Source organism: Pan paniscus, chromosome 10 (assembly GCF_029289425.2).
Source record: "Pan paniscus chromosome 10, NHGRI_mPanPan1-v2.0_pri, whole genome shotgun sequence".
NCBI lineage: Eukaryota > Metazoa > Chordata > Mammalia > Primates > Hominidae > Pan > Pan paniscus.
In genome coordinates this window covers 7,509,258-7,530,710 of record NC_073259.2, presented here as the reverse complement: position 1 = coordinate 7,530,710, position 21,453 = coordinate 7,509,258, and the positions used below count along the sequence as shown (strand labels likewise).

Sequence of the window (21,453 nt, the reverse complement as noted above, 5' to 3'; positions counted from 1 at the left end):
AACTGCTATAAATAACGGAAATAGTACCCTGAATGAAAAGGAAAATTACAGGTAGCCCCCATCTTCTAAATAGGCCATCTTCATAAAAGTTGCCTTCTAAAGTGATTGGTTGGTAGACTTTTGGGTAAACCATGGCAGAGTGAGCACACTCCTAGTTTTCCTGAAATTCTCTTGAAATGACAGTAAAAAAATTAAAAAGACATAAACCCAAAGGATGAAGGATCCATTTTACGAAAGAGATAGAATAAACAAGAAATAGGAAGCGTGCTGTAATAGCTTTATTGTTCACAAACATGAGCGTTGCCTCCTCACAGAGGGTTATTTATCTTTGCTCTGTTGGCTATACCACGCATTGACCCACCCTGCAGAATGATAATATGTACTCACCTTGTTGTACTCAAGTATGGCTATACTAATTGCTTTGGCCAGTGAAATGTGGCTGAAAGTGATATGTATCACTTCTGAGCAAATATTTTAAGAACTAGCTTAAGATTTACTGCCTTTTTTCCTTCTGCCATGATGACCAGCAATATTCCAGGCAGAGGCTGCTTTGTCAGCCTAGGTTCTGAAATGAAGATAACATGGCACAGAGGTAACAATGACCCATGATGGACACGTAGCTTGTAGAAATAAACCTGTGTCATTGTAAGCTAAGCCATTGAGATTTTGGTGTCATTTGTTACTGTAGCATAACTTGGCCTATTGTGACTGATACACAGATCATCCAGGAAGAAGGGAATCTCCCAGAGCAAAGGTGAAGAGTCCCGTAATGACCCCTGTGCAACTGGAGGGGATTTAAATTAAAGTCAAAGGGTGAATTGCTTCAGGAATGGTATCCAAGAAAAAATTTTCAACTGATAGTTTGAATCTATTGGGACATTTACAGTTACTTTTTAAGAGTTTGGTGATGATATGAGGAGCATTGAAAACTAAGGGGGAGGGAGACAAAAGAAACCCTTTTTAATTCCTGGGAAAACAAAATATTGAACAAAAAAGGAAATGTAATCATAGTACACCATGTAGCTCTGCAAATCATAATACATAGTTAAAGACACTGAATATGAAAGCATTATATTGGAAGGATGGGGTTGTATGTGTGTGTATCTGTGTGTGAATTTGTGTGTATTGTAAGAAAACTGAATCCTCTTCAGTCAATTTTTGAAAATCAAGAAATGGTACATACATGATATATGGGAAAGGGATTTAAATACCATAAGAAAAATTGGATGAGAAATAAATGGAGAGCAGAAAGAACTGTCGTAGATGTAATTTAAATTGCTTTCGGGGAGCAGTAATCAAGAATGGAGTGACTAGAGAAGGGTTCTATTTCCTATGAAGTTCACAGTATTATTTAACTTCTAAAATTATGTACATGTATTATTTTTATGGAAATAAAAACCAAAAATATAATTGGATATCAAAATACATTCTCTCATAAAAAACATAATTTTAGTTGTGGTTAGCTTTCCAAGTCAACTCACAAAAGCCTTTCTAGCCCAGTGTGCACCTATTTAAGAGTAGCATACTAGTATTATAATGATGTACATATGAAATACAGCACTAGCATATGTAGGATTATTTCTGTAGGAAAATCCATTCAAGAATAAAACTGTATAGAGGCCAAGAATATAATTTCCTTAGCAGCAGGGCAGAGTACTTCTAATGCCCATTTGTATTAACAAATCGTTTGTAAAGCTGGGAGTTCCTGTAAGTTCTTTTTTTTAAGCATGCGTGGTAATAGTAAACCTTTTGAAGCCTTCACAGCCATGTTTCTTAATTCTGGAGTGGTTCTGTAGCTTCTGTCCTTCGTTCTATCCCCACTTCTATTCCAGTTCAGGCTTTCATTATGTGTTACTTGGGATGTTTCATAACCCCCCATAGCAAAAAGGGATTGAACTTCTGGCATCATCCAAAATAGAGTAAGTTCACTACAGTATATCTCTCACAATGTTTACAACTAAAAGTTCTGGGCAGATTACAAAAGCAACTAACTGGGGCCTCTGAAAGTAAATGACAACAGACACACTGAGGAGAGCAATCAGAACTTGAAGAAAAACTGCTATGGTGGTGAGTTCCTGGCTTTATTCTTTCCTCTTTTATCAACTGGCTTTGACCCAAGAATGCGCCAAGTCACAGAACTCTAGGAAAAAAAAAAATAACAAAACCTGAGAGAAACTCCTCTTTCTAAAAACTTCCCCCTTTTCTTTCCCTACCTCCCTTTTACTCTTCTACCCCTACCATGAAGCCAGTTGCAGGGAAAGCTGAACTGCCACTGTGGTGGTCATGGTGGCAGCACAGGCACCTGACATGCCAAGAAAGACCCTGTCTCTGCCCCTGTGGTCTGAAGAGTGGAGGAAAATCCCATTATGTATTTTTATTTTTATTTTCTTTTGCTGCACAGACTGTCTGACAGTGTGAGAGTCTAAAACCCTGAGATAAACCCTGACTTTGTAGCCGGAAGACTGGGGAAAAAGGCCCCTGACAGCTGGCGAGTGGGAGCAATTCTAGAGGAGGGAGCTGGATGAGGAGATCTCCTAATTCTGTCTAGGAACTCATGCAAATCCTGGGTCCACCTGTGAGCTACATACATGTAACAGAACCCAGGAAATAACAACAGCTTTGAGAATTAACTTACAATATAAACCATTATTCCAAATTCAGACTAGTATATGTATAGGGCAGACATAAACACCTTTGAAAATAGAACTGACGGCTGGGCGCGGTGGCTCACGCCTGTAATCCCAGCACTTTGGGAGGCCAAGGTGGGCAGATCACAAGGTCAGGAGATCGAGACCATCCTGGCTAACACGGTGAAACCCCATCTCTACTAAAAATACAAAAAAAAATTAGCCAAGTGTGGTGGTGGGCGCCTGCAGTCCCAGCTACTTGGGAGGCTGAGGCAGGAGAATGGCGTGAACCCGGGAGGTGGAGCTTGCAGTGAGCCAAGATCGCACCACTGCACTCCAGCCTGGGCGACAGAGGGAGACTCGTCTCAAAAAAAAAGAAAAAAGAAAATGGAACTGATATGGGAAGCATCATCCACAGGCAGCAAGACAGAGCTTCTTATCTAAACCTAACTGAATTGATTGCTTTCTCAAATATACAAAGTGAACATTCTCTGGAGGGTTTCAAGAGGACTCTGAGTCTCACAAAATAATAAAAATGTCCAGGGTGCAATCCAAAATTACTAGCCAGGAAAATATGCCAAACTGTCGAGGAAAAAATCAGTAGCCACCCTGAGATGATCTGGATGTTAGAATTATAAGATAGTGACATTAAGATAGTTATTACCATGCTCTGTGAGGTAAAACTGGATACTCTTGAAAAGAATGGAAAGATAGAAATTCTTGGCATAAAAATAGGTATAAAAAATAACCAAATGGAAAATTTGGAACTGAATAATATACTATTTCTTGGATGGTCTTAATAGCAAAATGCAGATGACAGTGGAAAGAAGAGTTAGTGAACTCATAGATAGGTCAATAGAAATTTTCAAACCTGAAGAATATAGAGCCAAGATGTTTTTTAAAAATGAACAGGGCCTTCAGAAATCTGTGGGGCAATATCAGAAGGTCTAATTTGTGCCATTGAAGTCTAATAAAGAGGAGAGACTCATAAATATTTGAAAAAATAATGTCCAAAACCTTTCCCAGTCTAATGAAGGAGACAAATGTATAGATTCAAGGAACTCAGTGAATCCCCAAACAGAATAAACCCAAAGAAAACCATGCCCATGACATGACATTTAGTCACAATCAAACTGCTGAAAAACAAAGATTTTTTTTTTTTTTTTTAATCTTGAAAGCAAACCAGAGAAAAACCATTGTGTTACATCTAGGATAATAATGTTTTGAATGACTGCAGATTTCTTATCAGAAATTATGTAGGCCAGAAGACAGTGGAGCAACATTTTCAAGTTTGGAAATAAAAGAGCTATTAACCTAGAATTCTATTTCCAGCAAAAATATCATTCGGGAATGAAGGTGAAATAAAGACATATACTCAGATAAAGGAAACATAAAAAGAACTTTTTTTTTTTTGCCAGAAGACCCACTGTAGAATAAATGCTAAAAGAAATTCTTCAGGCTGGAAGGAATAATATCAAAGGGAAAGCTGGAATTGCAGGATGAAGTAGGAACAACAGAAATAGTAAATATACGGGTAATTACAAAAGATTTATTTTTTCTCCTCTCAAATTCTTTAAAATACATGTGACTGTTGAAAGCAAAAGTTATAACATTGTCAGGAGGAGGTTCAGTGTATACGGATGTGATACATGTGACAACTATAACATAAAAAGAGAGCGTAAATGGACCTGTACCCTTATAGAGCCTTTACATTCTATTTGAAGTGGTAAAAGAAAAACTCTAAGTATAGACTGGGTAAAGTTAGATATGTATATTGTATTTCTTAGAGCAACCACTAAAAAGAAATATAGAGATATCACCAAGAGATAAAATAGAATACTAAAAAATTCAAATAACCCAAAAGAAGACAAGAAAGAGGGTAACAGGAGAGCAAAAAACATGACAAACATTAAACAAAAAATAAAACGGTAGACCTACCCAAGTTCAACCATATCGGTAGTTACGTTACATGTAAATGGGCTAACATAGTGATTAAAAGAGATTGCCAGATTGGATTTAAAAAGCATGGCCTAACTATATGCTTTATACACAAAACCCATTTTAAATGTAACAATATAGATAGGTTAAAGGTAAAAGGATGAAGAAAGATATACCATGCAAATACTAATGAAAAGAAAACTGGGGTGTCTAGATTAACATCAGACAAAGTAGATGTCAGAACAATGAAAATTACCAGGGATAAAAAACGACATTGCATAATGATATAGAGATAAAGTCATCCAAAAGGCATAATAATTATTAATGTGTATGCACCTAAATACAGAGCTTCAAAGTGTGTGAACCAAAAAGTGATAGAACCGAAAGGAGAAGTTTTTGTTTTTTTTTTAATTCTGCAGTTACTTGGAGAATTTAGTGCTTCACTTTCTACAATCAATAGAGCAAGAGGACAGAAAACAGCAAGTCTATGGAAGACTTGAACAACACTATCAACTAAACACAGGTGTCATTTATATTACATTCTATCGAACGACAGCAGAATGGACGTTCTTCTCAAGTGCACGTGAAACATTCCCCAAGATAAACCTTATCGTAGGTCATAAAGCAAACCTTAAAAATTTTTAAAGAGTTGAAATCATACAAAGTATGTTCTCGGGACCACAATAGAATTAAATTAGATATCAACAACAGAAAGGTATCTGGAATATCCCCAAATATTTGGAAATTAAACAGCATACTTCTGAAAAACTCATGTCAAAGAAGAAAGAAAATTAGAGAACATTTGAACTGAATAACAATGAAAATTATAATATTTCAGGTGCAACCAAAGTTGGACTTACAGGGAAATTTATAGAATCAAATACTTGTATTGGAAAAGAAGAAAGTTCTTAAGTCAGTAATTCAAACGTTCACTTAAAGAAAATAGGAGAAGAGTATATTAAATCCAAAGCAAACAGAAGGAAAGAAATAAAAAGAAGAGAAATCAATGAGATAAAAAACAAAAAAACTATTTAGAGAAAATTAGTGAAACCAAAACCTGATTATCTTTGAAAAGAATCAGTAAAACTGGTAAACACCTGGCCAGACTGATGAAGGAAAAAAAAAAAAGAAGACACAAATTAGCAGTATCAGAAATAAAAGAAAGGCTATCTACAGACATTAAAAGGATAATAAGGGAGTACTATAATTCAGCAACTTAGATGAAATGGACTAATTCATTGAGAAATACAAATCATCAGAATTAACTCAAGAAAAATAGGTAACCTGAATAGTCCCATAATAAGGAATTGAATTTGTAATTAAAAATCTAACAAAACTCCAAGTTCAGATAGTTTAACTGGTGAATTCTACCAAATGTTCAAGGGAGGAATAATACCAATTCTACACAATCTCTTTCAGAAAGTAGAAGAGGTATTATTTTCCAACTCATTTTATGAGGGCAGCATTATCCTGATACCAAAACAAGGCAAAGACATTTCAAGAAAAGAAAATTATCGATCAATGTCTCTTGTGAATATAGGTATAAAAATCCTCAGCAAAATGCGAACAAAAAAATGTTTATAGTAGCATTATTCACAGTAGCCAGATGATGGGAATAACCCAAACATCCATCAGTGAATGAATGGATAAACAAAATATTATATACACATACAATGGAATATTATTCAACCTCAAAAGAGAATAAAATTATGATATATGTACTACAACATGAATGAACCTTGAAGACATTGTGCTAAGTTAAACCAGACACAAAAGAACAAATATTGTATGATTCCACTTCTGTGAGGTACCTAGAGTAGTCAAATTCATACAGACAGAAAGTAAAATAGTGGTTTTCAGGGGCTTCAGGGAATGGAGAGTGGGGAGTTGTCTTTTAATGGGTACAGAGTTTTAGTTTGGGATGATGAAAAAGTTCTGGAGATGGATAGTGGTGATGGTTGCACAATATTGTGGATGTGCTTAATGCCACTGAACTGCATATTTTAAACTGTAAATTTAATGTTTTTAATATTTTAACACAATAAAAAAGGAAAAAATACTAGTAAATTGAATCCAGCAATTCATAAAAAAGATATGTCGTTAGTCTTATAATTCACATCTGGCTTATCCCCTCCATCCAAAACCACAGCTGGATTTATCTTCCTGTAACACAAGCCTAATTAATTTGCTTTCCTTCTCAAAATCTGAAATGCCTTCCAAGTAAAACTTTTCACCTAACATTTAAAGCTGGCTGTAGTCAGGTCAGTTACCCTTTCAGATCACATCTGCTGCTACTCTTGCACGCTTGCCTAATGCTCCAAGCAAACAACTACATATACACTTTCCCAGAACACTCTTACCTGCATGCTTTTAAATATTCTTTTTTCTCCTTGAATTCTCTCCCTCATTCTGACCAATCTCTACCAGATAAATTCTACTCATATTTCAAAACCCAGCTGGAACTTTACCTCCCTGGATGTTTTTGTGAGTCCCCTGTGTAGCTGTGATGTCTCACTGCAGCATATATGTCTTTTATGTTGTACTTATGTTTGCTTTGCTCATTTGTTATTGAGCACTTGTCTGTTGAAACTGATTCTGTGTTGGGTTTTGGCAGTAACGAATAAGCTATATCCCTTCCCCCTTACCGTTTACCATCCTAGCACGAAAGACAGACATGTAAACATATATGTTCAAAATAACATGCTAAATCTGAGCTAGAAATAAAGGCAATTACTAGTTGTGCTTATAGTTTACCTTATGTATAAGATTTTGTCCTGGCTTCTCTGTTAGAGTGCAGGCACCTTCAGGGCAAAGGTGTCTTTCCAGTCCCCCATAGCACTGAATTCCTCGCATTAAATGTGCACAATTAAATATTTGCAATGAGTACTGAATTGTTTTTATTGGATTTCTTTATTCAAAGCTACGGCTGAAACTTAACCTAAAAGTTCACAACTATTTCTTTAGTTTTTCTTTTGGAGCATTAGCCATTAGGCATTAAGGAGCCTCTGTGGTTCCTGTGTGGAAACCCGAAGCAGTGAGTGATTTTAGCAGCTTACGTAGGAGCCGCTCAGCTTCTCAAGGTTACTTTAATATGTGTAGTGGTAACATTTACCTACAAGTTCCTAGAGGTGATTGTGAGTTGTGAGAATGCCATGCATCCTCATCATGGGAAATTTAATAGTTCAAGGAAGAGATATGTAATGTGGGAGAATGTTAGTTTTATCTATGTGAACAAGATGATGTATAATGCATATATATAATATAAATTTTCTTTATAGAACTTTATTTAAATTCTAAAAAGCACTGTTATGGATGTCTCTTTCAACTTGTTTTATGCTTATTGAGATATTGTGATTTGATATTTAAGAAGTTTATTCACTGTGTTAAACTTGATATCTTAATTATGATACAGGAAAACAGGCCACATCTCTGTTTCCTCCTGGCCCTGTTAAACCATGGCTGTGTGGTTTAAACAGAAAAGCTTATGCTATCGATGTTTTATCTGCAAATGAAATAAGAACTTTTTTCATTTTTATAGAAGCAACGAAATAAATAACTCTTTATTAAAAATAGTTAAAGGTAGTATTACCAAACACTAGATTTAAAATGACACTTATAAGCATTTACTATAAAACAAAAAATGATAAATTTTACCTCATCAAAAGTAAAAATTTCATCAAATTAAAAACTCCTGTTCTTAAGATACCTTTGGGAAAATGAAAAGAAAAACCACAGACTGGGAAAACATATTGAGAACATGTACATATATCTGACACAGCACTATATTGAGAATATATAAATAACACTTAGAAATTAACAACAGAAAGACAAGCCAACTTAAAAATTAGCAAAAGATTTGAAAAGACGCTTTAAAAAAGAAGATATACAAATACCAATAGTCACATGAAAAGATTCTTAACATGATTCCTCAGGTACTTTGAAGTGAATGCATGTAGCCGTAGTTTCTTGCTTTTTATTCTGTGTAGTACTCCACTGCATCATTATATTGCAGTCTATTTATTCTCCTATCGATAGATACTTGAATTGTTTCCAAATTTGAGCTATTCTGAATAAAGTTGCCATGAACATTCCCGTCCATGTTTTTTAGGTGGATATGTATGCCTATCTGTCTTGGGTTTATACCTAGGAGTGAAATTGATGGGGACATAGTGTAGGGGTTTGTTTAGCTTTAGAGATACTGCTGAACAGTTATGTGCCTATTTGTACTCTCTCCAATAATGTCTAAGACTTCCCATTTGCTCCACATCCTTGTCAAAACTTGATATTGTTTGTTTTTTTTAATTTTCTGGGAATTCTGAAGTGATATCTCATTGTGATTTTAATTTGCATTTTACCATAACAACAGACTGTATTGAGCATTTCTTCATATGCTTATTGGACATTGGAAACCTATGCAGATTAAAGCCCAAATAAGAATATCACATACTCCTTAGAATGGCTAAAATTAAAAAGACAAGTGTTAATGAGGATGTGGAGCAATGGAAACTTTGATACATTGCTTGTGAAAGAGTAATATGCTACAACTACTTTGGAGAACTATTTGGTAATTTCTTATATACTTAAACATATAACTAGCGTATGATCCAACAAGTTCCATTCGTAGTTATTTACTTAAGAGAAATGGGCTGGGCATGGTGGCTCACGCCTGTAATCCCAACACTATGGGAGGCTGAGGCGGGCGGATCACTTGAGGTCAGGAGTTCGAGACGAGCCTGGCCAACATGGTGAAACCCCCTCTCTACTAAAAATACAAAAATTAGCCGGGCGTGGTGGCAGGCCCCTGTGATCCCAGCTACTGGGGAGGCCAAGGCAGGATCACTTGAACCCTGAAGGTGGAGGTTGTAGTGAGCCAAGATGGCACCATTGCACTCCAGCCTGGGCGATGAAGCCAGACTCCGTCTCAAAAACAAACAAACAAAAAGTCCAGGCGCTGTGGCTCACACTTGTAATCCCAACACTTTGGGAGGCCGAAGGAGGCGGATCACCTGAGGTCAGGAGTTTGAGACCAGCCTGGCCAACATGGCGAAACCCCATCTCTACTAAAAATAAAAAAAATTAGCCAGGCTCGATGGCGGGCACCTGTAATCCCAGCAACTTGGGAGCCTGAGGCAGGAGAATTTCTTGAACGCGGGAGGCGGAGGTTGCAGCAGTGAGCCAAGATCGCGCCATTGCACTCCAGCCTGGGTGACAGAGCGAGACTCCGAAAGCACATGTCCACACAAAGACTTTTACACAAATGCTCAAAGCAGTTTTATTCATAATAGCAAAAAAATCTGGTAATAACCTGGATACCCATTAATAGTTACATAGATGAACAAATTTTGGTATATAATAATAGAACACTACTCAGCAATAAGAAGAAATGAACTACTGATATATTCAACAACATGAATTAATTTCAGAAACATGTTGAGCAAAGCAAGCCATCTACGAAAGAGGATATACTGTACGACCCCATTTATGTAAAGTTTATATGAAGTTGAAGAACAGGCAAAACTAATCTAGGGTGATAGAAGTAAAAAATTGGTTGTCTCTGCTGGGGCTGGTGGTGGAAGTGGGGTGTGGTTGTTGACTGGAAAAGAGTGATAAAAATATTTTATATCTTGTTTTCAGTGTTGGTTACATAAGAGTGTTTTATTGCCAACTCACTGAGCAGAACACTTTAAGATCTGTGCATTTTCTTGTACATAAATGATTCTTCAATGTAAGAAAGTAGAAATAATTGAACCTTATAAAAGAAGTATTTAAATAAATGAAAATTTAAGGATAATTTTTTACCCTTCTTTATTTTCCTGACATTTATTAACCAGTGTTTCTGCTAACCCTGATCTCTGCTGTGTTGGTTAGAATATTACACTAACTCTTTATTACTTTGCATCTTGGCTTTTTCAACCTGGAAATAAAGCAGTCCTTGTTCTAAAACACATCTTCAGTACTTTAAACCAACATAATACCAAAAGCTTGATGTCAACTGAAAGCCCCAAGTAATGTGAGGTAATAGAAATAGTTGAGTCTGCATTTCTAGTTTCCAGATCAGTGAGAAGGCTATGCCCCCTTTCTCTGGGTTGCGACATCTGCTTTCTCCCCATGGTCAGAGAAGCAAGATTTCTCTTTGCCAAAAATATGGAAACCGTATAACTTAATATTTTTCCTGAGTGGAAGGAATTAACCTTCCACTTCTCTCTTGAGAGTCAATTTTTTTAAATGTCAATTTCCTAGCAAAGAGGAGCCTTAGCATTATTCTGTAGTGCTCTCTCTAGAATGAAACATATAAAAACAATACAGTTTAAAAATATAATAGTAGATATTTTCTTGGTGGCTATTATAGAACATCTTATGAAGTATAAACTTGATTTTCTTCCAAAGCTCCAAAGTTAAAGTGTACCTGTATATACCCATAGTAAATAATAGCAGTAAGAAAGTCAAATTTAGAGAACAATGATGAGTCATAATTTGGAAACAATATTGCTCACTATACTTAGAATGCATTTTGTAAAACGTTTTCTCTGCCACTATGTTACCATTAATTAATTGGTTGCTAATTATCTAGGCTATTGAGAAGGCAGTGGTATGGATAATAAATTACAGGCCCCTTATGGGCAGAGACCATATCTTATATTTTACTTATATTCTGTGGTGCCAAATAAACACAGGAAATAAACAGATTTAGATAAGAAATAGACATGTACAGTGTACTTAACAAAATTCGCAAGTCACTTATATTCTAGAATTGTTATATGTGTATATGTGTATCTGATGATTTTGTGTGGCATCTGGAACATCAGAATGCATAAGACAAAGCTTTGAAGATACGCTGCTTGGAGTGATCAAGCAGGAGTCACAAAGTTGTCGAGCTTTCCAAAATGTCTTCCTGTTTCCCACTTCATGGTAGAGACGGAGAATGACACCTCTCCAACGAAGGCAAACCAGTAGCCACAGCTGAACTGTGTGATTCACCCTCATCATGGCTGAGCATGCTAACAGATCTGTGCTTTTTAAGCTTTCTCCTAGGCTTCAGGCTACATGGAGGAATAAAAGCTCTTCCAACTTAACAAATTCTAAGACTTGGAGACTTTGTTACGTCTTTTCTTAACCTTGCAATCAGTTTAGGCAGTGATTACCAAAGCAATTTGGAAAGTTAAAAGTGAACTCTGTGTAAATTTATTACCAAGTAAATGAAAGACACATTATCTGCCCAGAGATAACTGAGGGTTGTTTTCCATTCTAGGATATTTATTGGCATATTGATAGTCGCAAATAGTAGTTCCTAATCTTCTGTGAGTCACAGACCCCTATGAGAATCTGAAGACTTTTCTTCTTCCTAATCTTCTGTGAGTCACAGACCCCTATGAGAATCTGAAGACTTTTCTTCTTCCTAATCTTCTGTGAGTCACAGACCCCTATGAGAATCTGAAGACTTTTCTTCTTCCCTTTTTTCCTTCATTTCTTCCTTCTTTACTTCCTACTTTCCTTCCTCCCCCTCCCTCCCTCTCCCCCTTTCCTCAAATATATTTGCTTGACTCCTGTGTGCCAGACATTGTTTTAGAGGGTCTATGCTTTGCACTTTTTCACCTCCCAAAATTTGCATATATACATGACATTTTGCATATAGTTTTAGGGATTTTATTGAACCCCTAAAGCTCTCTAGGGTCAAGAAACTAATATCTAAAGTAACTATATGGCTAAAAATACTTGACATTCTTACTAGGCAAAAACTTAGTATTTGCAAGAATAACAGAATACATTTCTCTTCGGGATCTGCCCAGCAAGACAAGACCTTAAAGTAGACTCATTCACATCATGAGCAGTGCGGAATGGGAGCCGAGGAATTTGACATTTCATATTTAGTCAGAATAGGTAACCTATACAGTCTTGAGGCTCTTTTACTGTATGTGAGAGGAGTGGTTGGTTGAATTAGAAACTTTCAAGGACTCCTTTTAAGCCTGCATTTAATGAGAAAGAAAGAAGAGCCACCAAAATTTAAAAATCATAATGTGGTCACTGAATCTTACTTTGTGTCTCTAAGTCTCCTTTGCCATTCCGACTGAAAAATTGATCTATTTATTATGCACCATTGCTTAGAGAGCTAACGTGTTAATATATGATAAAGGGTTATACGTCTACTGTGACTTGAGTGATGAAACTTGTCACTGTGACCTTTAATCCAAAATGACTTTTTTGTTCTCTGTCAGTACTCCACTTAGGCTGAAAGGAAGGGATCTAAACTCTAAAGAAGACTATCCATCTAAAGAAAGGCTCTGAAAAATCTCAAGTAAAGCAGAATTTCACTCTTGAGCCTTGTGGTATCTCTGGATTTCGTATTTCTATTTTTCTGTGTGTTGAGTTGTGACACCAGATAGTTCCTTGAAACACACACATAAGCAGATACACAGTGTGGGTAAACAACCCTTCTCTTCACCCTGACCACCCAATTAACACAGTTTCTACTTTTCCATCGTAACTGCCAGGGGACTCACGGAGAGAACCTTCATGTGAATATATACATTTCTTATGTAACTTAACAATCTGACATGCTGAGGTGAGGAAAAACCCATGTGGCAAAGTCATATATGGTGATTTACAGCTGCTACAAAGCAAAGTCACTAGTTTTATCCTAAACCATAAAGACTGTTAAGGTTCTCAGCTTGACCAAGAAAACATAGTAATGCTATTCAGATTGATACGCTGCATCTGTGGCTTGGACATGCAGTGTATTTTATGTTTTGTGTTTAAGAGAGCTCAGTTTAGCATGGTGGAAGTCTAAATTTTTGGCAGAGAAAAGCTGGGTTCCAAAACATTTTCTTAAATGCTTAATAAGGAAAGCATCTTTTAGTTTCCCTGCCCTTTATCTATAGTAAGTGGTCATTATGGCTATATAATGTGTATTCGTTTAGATTCTGTGTTTTATATTACTAATTTTTGTCCAAAAATCATTTAGTAAATAGTTTCAAATAATCAAGTTCTGGAATCAAAGTAAATTTACTGCTTAACCCACAGAAGGAAAAATTATGGGTTTTGAAGAAGGAAAACAATTTTGGCCAAGAACTTGTATTAGAATTACCTTATATATAGCCTTAGAGCTCTTATTTCATAGTAGAACCAAAACACAATTTAACTGTTTAAACATAAAGGGTTTTTGGAAAGAGTCTTTTGGAAAGTAGTATCTCCTATGTCTATATTCACAGATTAAGGTAAAAATGAAAAAATAAAGAAACTCTGACTTTTCTTTAATCAGGAAGTAGCACTAGGCTCCTTTGGCTAGACTACTGCTATGTCAAATTGTAGAAATATTTCTGTGATCATGTGTTTTATAGTTAGGCTATTTTCAGCAGAGCTATTCCTATCATTGTTAAACACTCAATTAAATCATCTGGCTCAAATATGAAGAAGTCTGTTCTTCATTGGAACAAATTTTTGACCTGTAGAAATATTCTGTTTTAAAAATAAGCTTAAGCATAAATAGATATGTTTAAACATAGCTTTCTCAAAAACTGCGATTATAGGAGACTGGACTTATTTATGTACATTGAGATTCACTTATGGTGATAGTTGTCAGTGTGTTGCTGGAATGACTGACATGCATCTAAATCTTACATTTTTCAGGTCATTCAGGTGCTTATATATGTAAGCTTGGGATTGCCATTATCAAACGTGACTAGAATATGAATAGCTTGGATTTTCTGGTAGACCAAAGTACTATTAGTTATTATTTGTCCTTTGTTTTTCCATAATGAAGAGAAATGCATGTGATTTTGCAGAATTGTTGCATCCTTTGAGCTCTTAGTTGCCAGTGCCTAACAAGTAGTCAATCAGGAAGAATGGTATATGGTAGAGTTGTAATAATAAATACACATTAAACGAGTACATTAGTGTCTACATAGTGCTGGATCAATCGAAATATACAGTCTTCGGGAGCTCATATCCTAATGACAGAATCCCATCAACACTACTTAAGCATAAGAAGGTAAAGTGTTTGAAGCAAAATAAACTCTCAGTGAAGGTTGAAGGAGAACAAAAGCGGTGATATGAGGAGACTGTCCATGCTGAAATTTCTGGTAGAAGGTGTAATCAATTGATAGAGAATTCTAGCATATCTAGTCCACATGTTGAATTATTCCAGGAAGTGATAATTATTGATATCAGCAATTACAAGGGTTATTGATGGTAGAAGAGCTTGAAGTCTTAGATTTCATTTCAACTCAGCAAGTATTTGTTGAATGTCTGCACATGCTGTTTGCTGTACTGGGTGTTTTAACAAAGTCCTCCCCTCCAGGAGCTTATAGTCTAGTGGAGGGAACAGATTTATAAATGCTTAATTTATTACCTTTTTTACTACAAGGATATACAAAACTACAGGAGCAAAGAAAAAGTTGGGACTGTTTATTCCTAGAGGAGTGAGAAAGCCTGGGTCTTCAAGGACGAGTAGAGAGAAGGAAAAGATGCATTAGGGACTCCCTGCATGATATTTGTGGCCAAGGAGATTTTGAAATTTATCAGCAAGATTATGAACAAATGAAAATATAAATTTAAGTGGCTCACAAAGCAGAATAAGTTGTTTCTATTTATATTTGTTGTAAACTATGGACTTTTCTGCTTCCTAATTTTTAAAAGTTTATTTACTCTGTCATATCTCTTAGATTAAAGGAACAAATAAAACTAGGAAATGAGTATACGATGAAAAAGATTCCGTATGACCTCTGGTAAACCTGAGGGTAGTAGATGACCTCAAGGTTCCCAGTTTAGGAAGATGGTGATCTCTGGGAAGGTTAGGAAGATTGAATGATATAACATGAATCCATTATAAATTAAAACTTTCTAAAAGATTAAATCCGTCTTTTACTGGGAAAGTAATAAATTCTCATTTATAGTTGGAGAGTACATATTAATTTAATCCAAATTAGTATAATGCTTTAATTCAGAGAGTTTTGTTTGTTTTTAATGGCATTAACTTTCTAATAACGTTAATTTATTTAGAAAGGGGAGGGTTGTTTCTACTGTTTCCCCCAAAATGTTCATGAGTATTAGTCACCCATAAAATAGAAACTGCTTCTCATCTGCTTTGAATCTTCCATTATTCTCAGGTCATGGGATCGCTGATTTGTGAGGTGCAGTAAAACCATGTCATATGAAAAGAAGCAGACCAGGGGCCAAAGATAACAGTGCTATGTAGACTCTCAGTGGCCAGTGAAGATTTTGTTTTACAAGATTGTGTCCGTGTTTGGTCAGTAAAGCTAAGGCGGAAGGTGAATGGAAGAACATTACTTTAAAGGCATTAGAGAACATGCCGGAGGAAAGCATTTTGAGTGCAAACATTCCAAATGGGGAAGAAGTACAGAATCCGCACAGAGCCGGCCAAACGCAGCCTGTGTTTCCCATCTATGGATGCCAGCACACAGGCAGCGTCATTGCTGCTCGAGTGTTTACTGCTGTGAAAACACTGCCACTACCAGAAAGCTTAATTCCCTTCCTCTTTCTTTTCTCTCTTTTTCTCCCTCTCCCTCCCTCCCTTCCTCACTGATCTCCCCCCTCCCTTCATTCCATCGTTCTTTTTTTCCTTTTGAGAGTCCATATGAACTTGGTTTAAAAAGACTAATTCCAGTCTTTTATAACCAAGTCTAGAACTCAATCCAATATGTAAAAACAAATTTGAATGCTTCATCTATTTCATTTGAAAGGCTGGGAGAAGGGCATGTTTTAGGGGAAACAGATTAAACCAAGAAAAATGACTTTGGCTAGCTTATTTAACCTTGTTAGACCACAGATTCCTCATTGGTGAAATAGGTTCTTGAACTGCATGCTTCTTACCTGACTTCTGGCTCTAAAATTTCATGGTTCTATTTTTCTGTTTTTTTAAAATATCTTGGGATCTTTCAAATGCCTAGTAGCTGTGTGTGCATGTGTACTACCATATGCTAGTAACTAGTCATCATCAATGTGGTCAGATTTATTAAAGCTTGATCTAGATAAATTGTATAGTAAATCAAGAAACATTATATTTGAATGAAGTCTCAGAAACAAGTGTTTACACAAATATATGATTAGATATTCTCCATCCTTACATTGAAAATATTATTCTACTCTTGTGAGGAAGACTTCATGAAAGGAGTGGAGTTTGAAGGAATTTTAAATTTTGGTTTATCCTTAGATGCCCAGAAGAGGTTTGTGTAATGTCACACTACCACGTTTCCGTGGCTTTCCAAGTAAAAAGAGGGAACTTAAATGCCTTCCTTGCTGAATGCTAAGAAAAACATATTTCCCTGTCTTTTTGAGAGGAATTAGTGAAATTATATTAGAAAGAACATTACCAAATCAGATGTCCTGCCTATTTAAATTTTACCCATGTAATTATGTGTTTATCATCCACTTCCTAATTGAATGGATATATATCTTCTTTTAAAAATTTACACAAACATTATCACATGTCCTCATTAGACGATTACAAGCTATCATTCATGATTTGGAGTTGTATGGTATTTGGGTAAAAATATAAAACAAATTATAAATATCTTAAAAGAACAGATCAAACAGAAATATTTATTAGGAACATAAATGAGATGAGGCAAATCCCCAAAGAACATGCAAAATGAACTAATGCACCATGCTAATAAGAATCAAAGGGTTACAAATGAAAATGTACATTTGAGTGACGCTGACATGACACTGCCTTTAATGGCCCCTTAACTAGCCTCTTAAAATTTGACCAGCTTTTGGTTTTTCCACTGAAGAAATTTAAAAAGAAAATACCACTACTGAATATAATCAGCTTGCTTTCTGCCTTGTCTTTGTGGACCTAAGACATGAAGTCTATATGGAAATTTTGATCTCCTTGATCTTACTGACAGAGTTAAAAGGAAAGTAAAAGATTGGTGTTTCATTATGTAAAGGCAGTATTGCATTGCCTGTTGCCTCAAACATCACTTTTTTTCAATTGAGAATTTCCAAAGAACGGCATAAACCAGGATAGTGCAGTTACAGGCAAAATTTTACAACGGTGTGTGGTAAATCCTGATTAAATATGGAGAGATGAGTTCTTAGAGTGAGGAAGTCACATTCTAGGTATCATTAGGATATTTAGAGTAAATTTCAACGTGTTCTTCCTACTCCTTATTTCGCTTTAGGGTTTCTTACCTCCAGGAGAGATGTAGAAATAGTTGAGTTGAGCTTCATGCACCAAAGTACCCTTAAACTTGACCTCCGTGTTGGCAGACAGGTGGCTGGGAAGCGGCTGGTATGCAGGCGTACCAGGCTGAACAAAGGCTCGAAGCATTGTGAATTTCCAGATGTATATTAATTGGTTGATTTTTAAAGCTAAATAATTATCCTGCTCATGATCTCTTATAATTTTTTAAAACCCAGAAGCTATTCCTGAGTAACATTTCAGTGCCACAAAAGTTTACATGGCCATATCATATCGCTGCAAGTTTAAGTTACAGTAAAATTACTTTTAAGTTTTAGAATTCTAAAAAACAAAACAAAACAAAACACCTTCTTGCTTGATTCTTTTCAACCTTGTATTTTCGTCTTCCCTGCTCTGCTCCCTGCCTATGTAGGGATGGGCCTCTCACCCAGTGGCTTTACAGGAAAACTTGGATTGAAATGTGAACTTCATGGTTTCCGTCAGCCTGTCAGCTCATCACCTCCCTAAGGCATGGTGATCTCTGGTTTTTATATATCTCCACAGACTGCTTTGATAGACCCTCTTGTGTGGAAGAGTGATAGGTTTGTCCAGGGGTTGGTAGACCTTAGGGCTAAGAGGCAGGAAACTTGGAATGCATACTTCCATGGAATTCACAGCCTCTTTCCCAGGGGAATGCAGCTCAAGTTGCAAAACTATTTTAGGGAGAAGAAAGTTAGGCCCAGTTCTGCATTTTATCTTGGTGCCTCTTTTCGGTAGCCAGAACTCTTGGTTAATGTTTTTTTTTCCCCTTTGGCTATTTAAATTTTCTGTCCAGACTAAACTGGGATCAAAAGAGTTATCTCAAAATGATCTCATTTTAATTTTTAAAGCCATGTTGCTTTGGAGATAAACGGTTGGGTCCTAAAGAAGTCTTCACGATGTCTTAAATAATTACTGCAAACTCAATCTTTCCTTCATTTTGCTTTGACATTTGAAAGATGTTCCATAGCGTTTTCGCTCCCTAAATCTGCATTTCAGTTATCTCGTGGTGATGACAATGTCAAACTGCTTTTCTGTTTGTATCAACAGTTTTCTTGGCATCCCACCCTTACGAAAGCCCAATTCCTTATGTCAAATGCCGCAAATGTATAACATCAAACGAAAGATACCCAGAATATTCTTATTAATAGAGCCTAGTCATGAGACAACAATGGCCGTTTTTTCCTCTGCCATTGGGCCTCGTGTTTCTGAGTTATGCTCTGTTTTTCTCCCTTACTGCCATCTTTCTCCTTTGATAGTTTTGGAAAAGTCAGTCTTCAAGGAAAGAAAACTTACACTATAACCAAAAAAACAGGCCAGGCTCCTAGTTTTGTAACTAAGGTTAAAGTCACCAAGACACGCAAACATACTCAGATTTATTAAGTGGTTGAACGTCAGTGATCCAATCTGCTTTGACTTCAAGAACGTGAGGGTAGGCAGGTTAGGAATCTGTGTAGGGAATTAAAGTAGGGAATTATTGTTGATGGACTGGAAGCAACCTTGAATATGAAGTTTCAAGATACACATTCAATGATCTTGAGATGAAAGAATTTTGTTTTGATGTAAAAGCTCTCATAGCACATGGGCTTCAGAACACAGACGTTCTTAAAAAAAAAAAAAAAAAAGTCAGTGTACCAAGGAGGAAAATGTGTATGTATTTCCATCTAAGAGAGTAAAATGGTCCTGTTCAAGGAAAAGCTGGGATTTTTCCCCCTACTTCCCCCCCACTTCACGTGCAGGTAGGTAAGATAAAAGATTTCTGGTACACTGATAATTGCAAAACCAAAGTTTAAAGCCCTATTGCCACCTTTTGGCAAGTGAGTAATTCAGATTCGTAGGTTCCTCTTTAAGATACCTGCTTAAAATAGCACTATAAAGACATTTCTTGTACCTTTTGATATCTGAATCATTTCTGACAAGAAGCAGAAATTCCATGCCCAGACATTGGTCAGGTAAGAGGGGAAAAAAGATGTAGTTAGAATATCACAGCCGTTGTAACAGCAAAATACTATTAATATAATTACGTGTTTGGAAAGTTTGAATTTAAAGTCTTTTTTCCCTTGTAAAAACATGTTTTGTTGTTTTTCATTGCCCTATCATAATATTGTTGCTATTTTCAATGAAGATGTTTTAAATGTGTGTGTAGTTAGTGCATTACTGAGATGATTAATGCCATCAGATCCTCAACTAGATATTTGTAAATGTCTTTTGGAGCTGTTTCAGCCTTTGCTCTAAAAATGATATAGATAGGCACATACTAAAGTATACAACTTATTTGAACATTATTGAATGAATCAATAGCAGGTATATTATGTCACAGTTTCTTTCATTACTAAATGATGAAATCATAGTCATATCTAATCTTTCAGCAGTTATAAATTTTCTGTACCATTTTGAAGCCAGAGATTTATTATTAAATTTTATTTTTTCCAGTGGCCTGTCCCTAACTTACAGCTTACAAAGCCACTTTCTCAGTTAACATGTTCCTGAGAGAAGAAGGGGAGGGAGGCTTCTAGGCATAATTTGAGTATCAGGTTTCTGAATATTTAAAAATAAAGATGAAACGTATTTATGAAATGTGCAAATGGAGTGTAGAAACAATGCTATCTCGCAGCCAGGAAGTGTAGAAATTGTGATTTCATTTTCAGTCTGTATTCATTTGCTTCAGAAGATTTTGCCGAGTGCCTGTTGTGTTCAGGTGCCATGTTTTCAAGCGGAGCACAGTTTCTTCAATGTGTGTGGGTGCGCGTCTTTGCACAAAACCACCACTGATTTCTCTGTGGACTTAAATTTTGATGCTTTTTTTTTGAGACAGAGTTTCCCTCTTTTCATCCAGGCTGGCGTCCAATGGCGCGATCCTGGCTCACAGCAACCTCCACCTCCCAGGTTCAAGCGATTCTCCTGCCTCTGCATCCCGAGTAGCTGGGATTATGGACGCCCTACCAGGCCTGGCTAAATTTTTTTGTATTTTTAGTAGAGATGGGGTTTCACCATGTTGGCCAGGCTGGTCTTGAACACTTGACCTCAAGTGATCCCAAAGTACTGGGATTACAAGTGTGAGCCACTGTGCCTGGCTTGATGCTGTATTTTTAAGCTTTAACCCCAATGATTGCTTTTATTTATTCAATAATTATTGAATAAATCAATTTAACGCATAGATTATTATGTATTTAAGATGGAAAGGAGATTTTTTTCTATTTTGTAGTTTTGAAGATGCTCATAATTTGTTTGATGTGTTTTTTGCAGTGTCCATCTATGGAATTTGGTTTTATGATAAGGAAGAATGCCAAAGAATTGCAGAGCTTATGAAAAAGTAAGTACTAGAAGGCTAAATATTTTTCAGGACCTGGTGCTTTTGTTTGTATTTCTAAGTGTGTGTAACTATACTACAGTCTTAACAGAATGGATCTCCCATAGCAGTCCTTTTCACAGTGGTTAGGCAGACATTTAGTGTTAATTAATAAATGAAAATCAGACGTAAGAACAACTTGCCGCATTTTCACTGCATAATATTTATCATCTAGAATGATTCATTTTTTCCTGTGTGTGAAATATATGTGAATTGTTCCAGATGGCAATTTTCTTTAATATTTTCATTTGTAAATTAGCAATCTTTTGCTTCGAAAAGTTATCAGTATGCCTGTTGGTAAAAAGAACATTCAGAGCCATCCTAAAAGTCTGCTCCCGATTCTGTAAAATCTTTCATTTCCT

The 21,453-nt window shown here is 36.1% G+C and overlaps 1 protein-coding gene across 3 annotated transcripts in view; it reads left to right on the top strand.

Annotated features, from left to right (window-relative positions):
- The window catches only part of DCP1B (decapping mRNA 1B), a 75,091-nt gene that overhangs the window by 21,369 nt on the left and 32,269 nt on the right, over positions 1–21,453 (top strand). For all 3 annotated transcript variants that reach the window (XR_008620324.2, XR_008620323.2, XM_003820364.7), the window contains exon 4: positions 20,989–21,055. Coding sequence is in view for 1 of the 3 variants with exons in the window: in XM_003820364.7 (XP_003820412.2) it covers positions 20,989–21,055 (67 nt within the window). In the remaining 2 variants the exon portion in view is untranslated. The remainder of the gene's footprint in view (positions 1–20,988; positions 21,056–21,453) is intronic.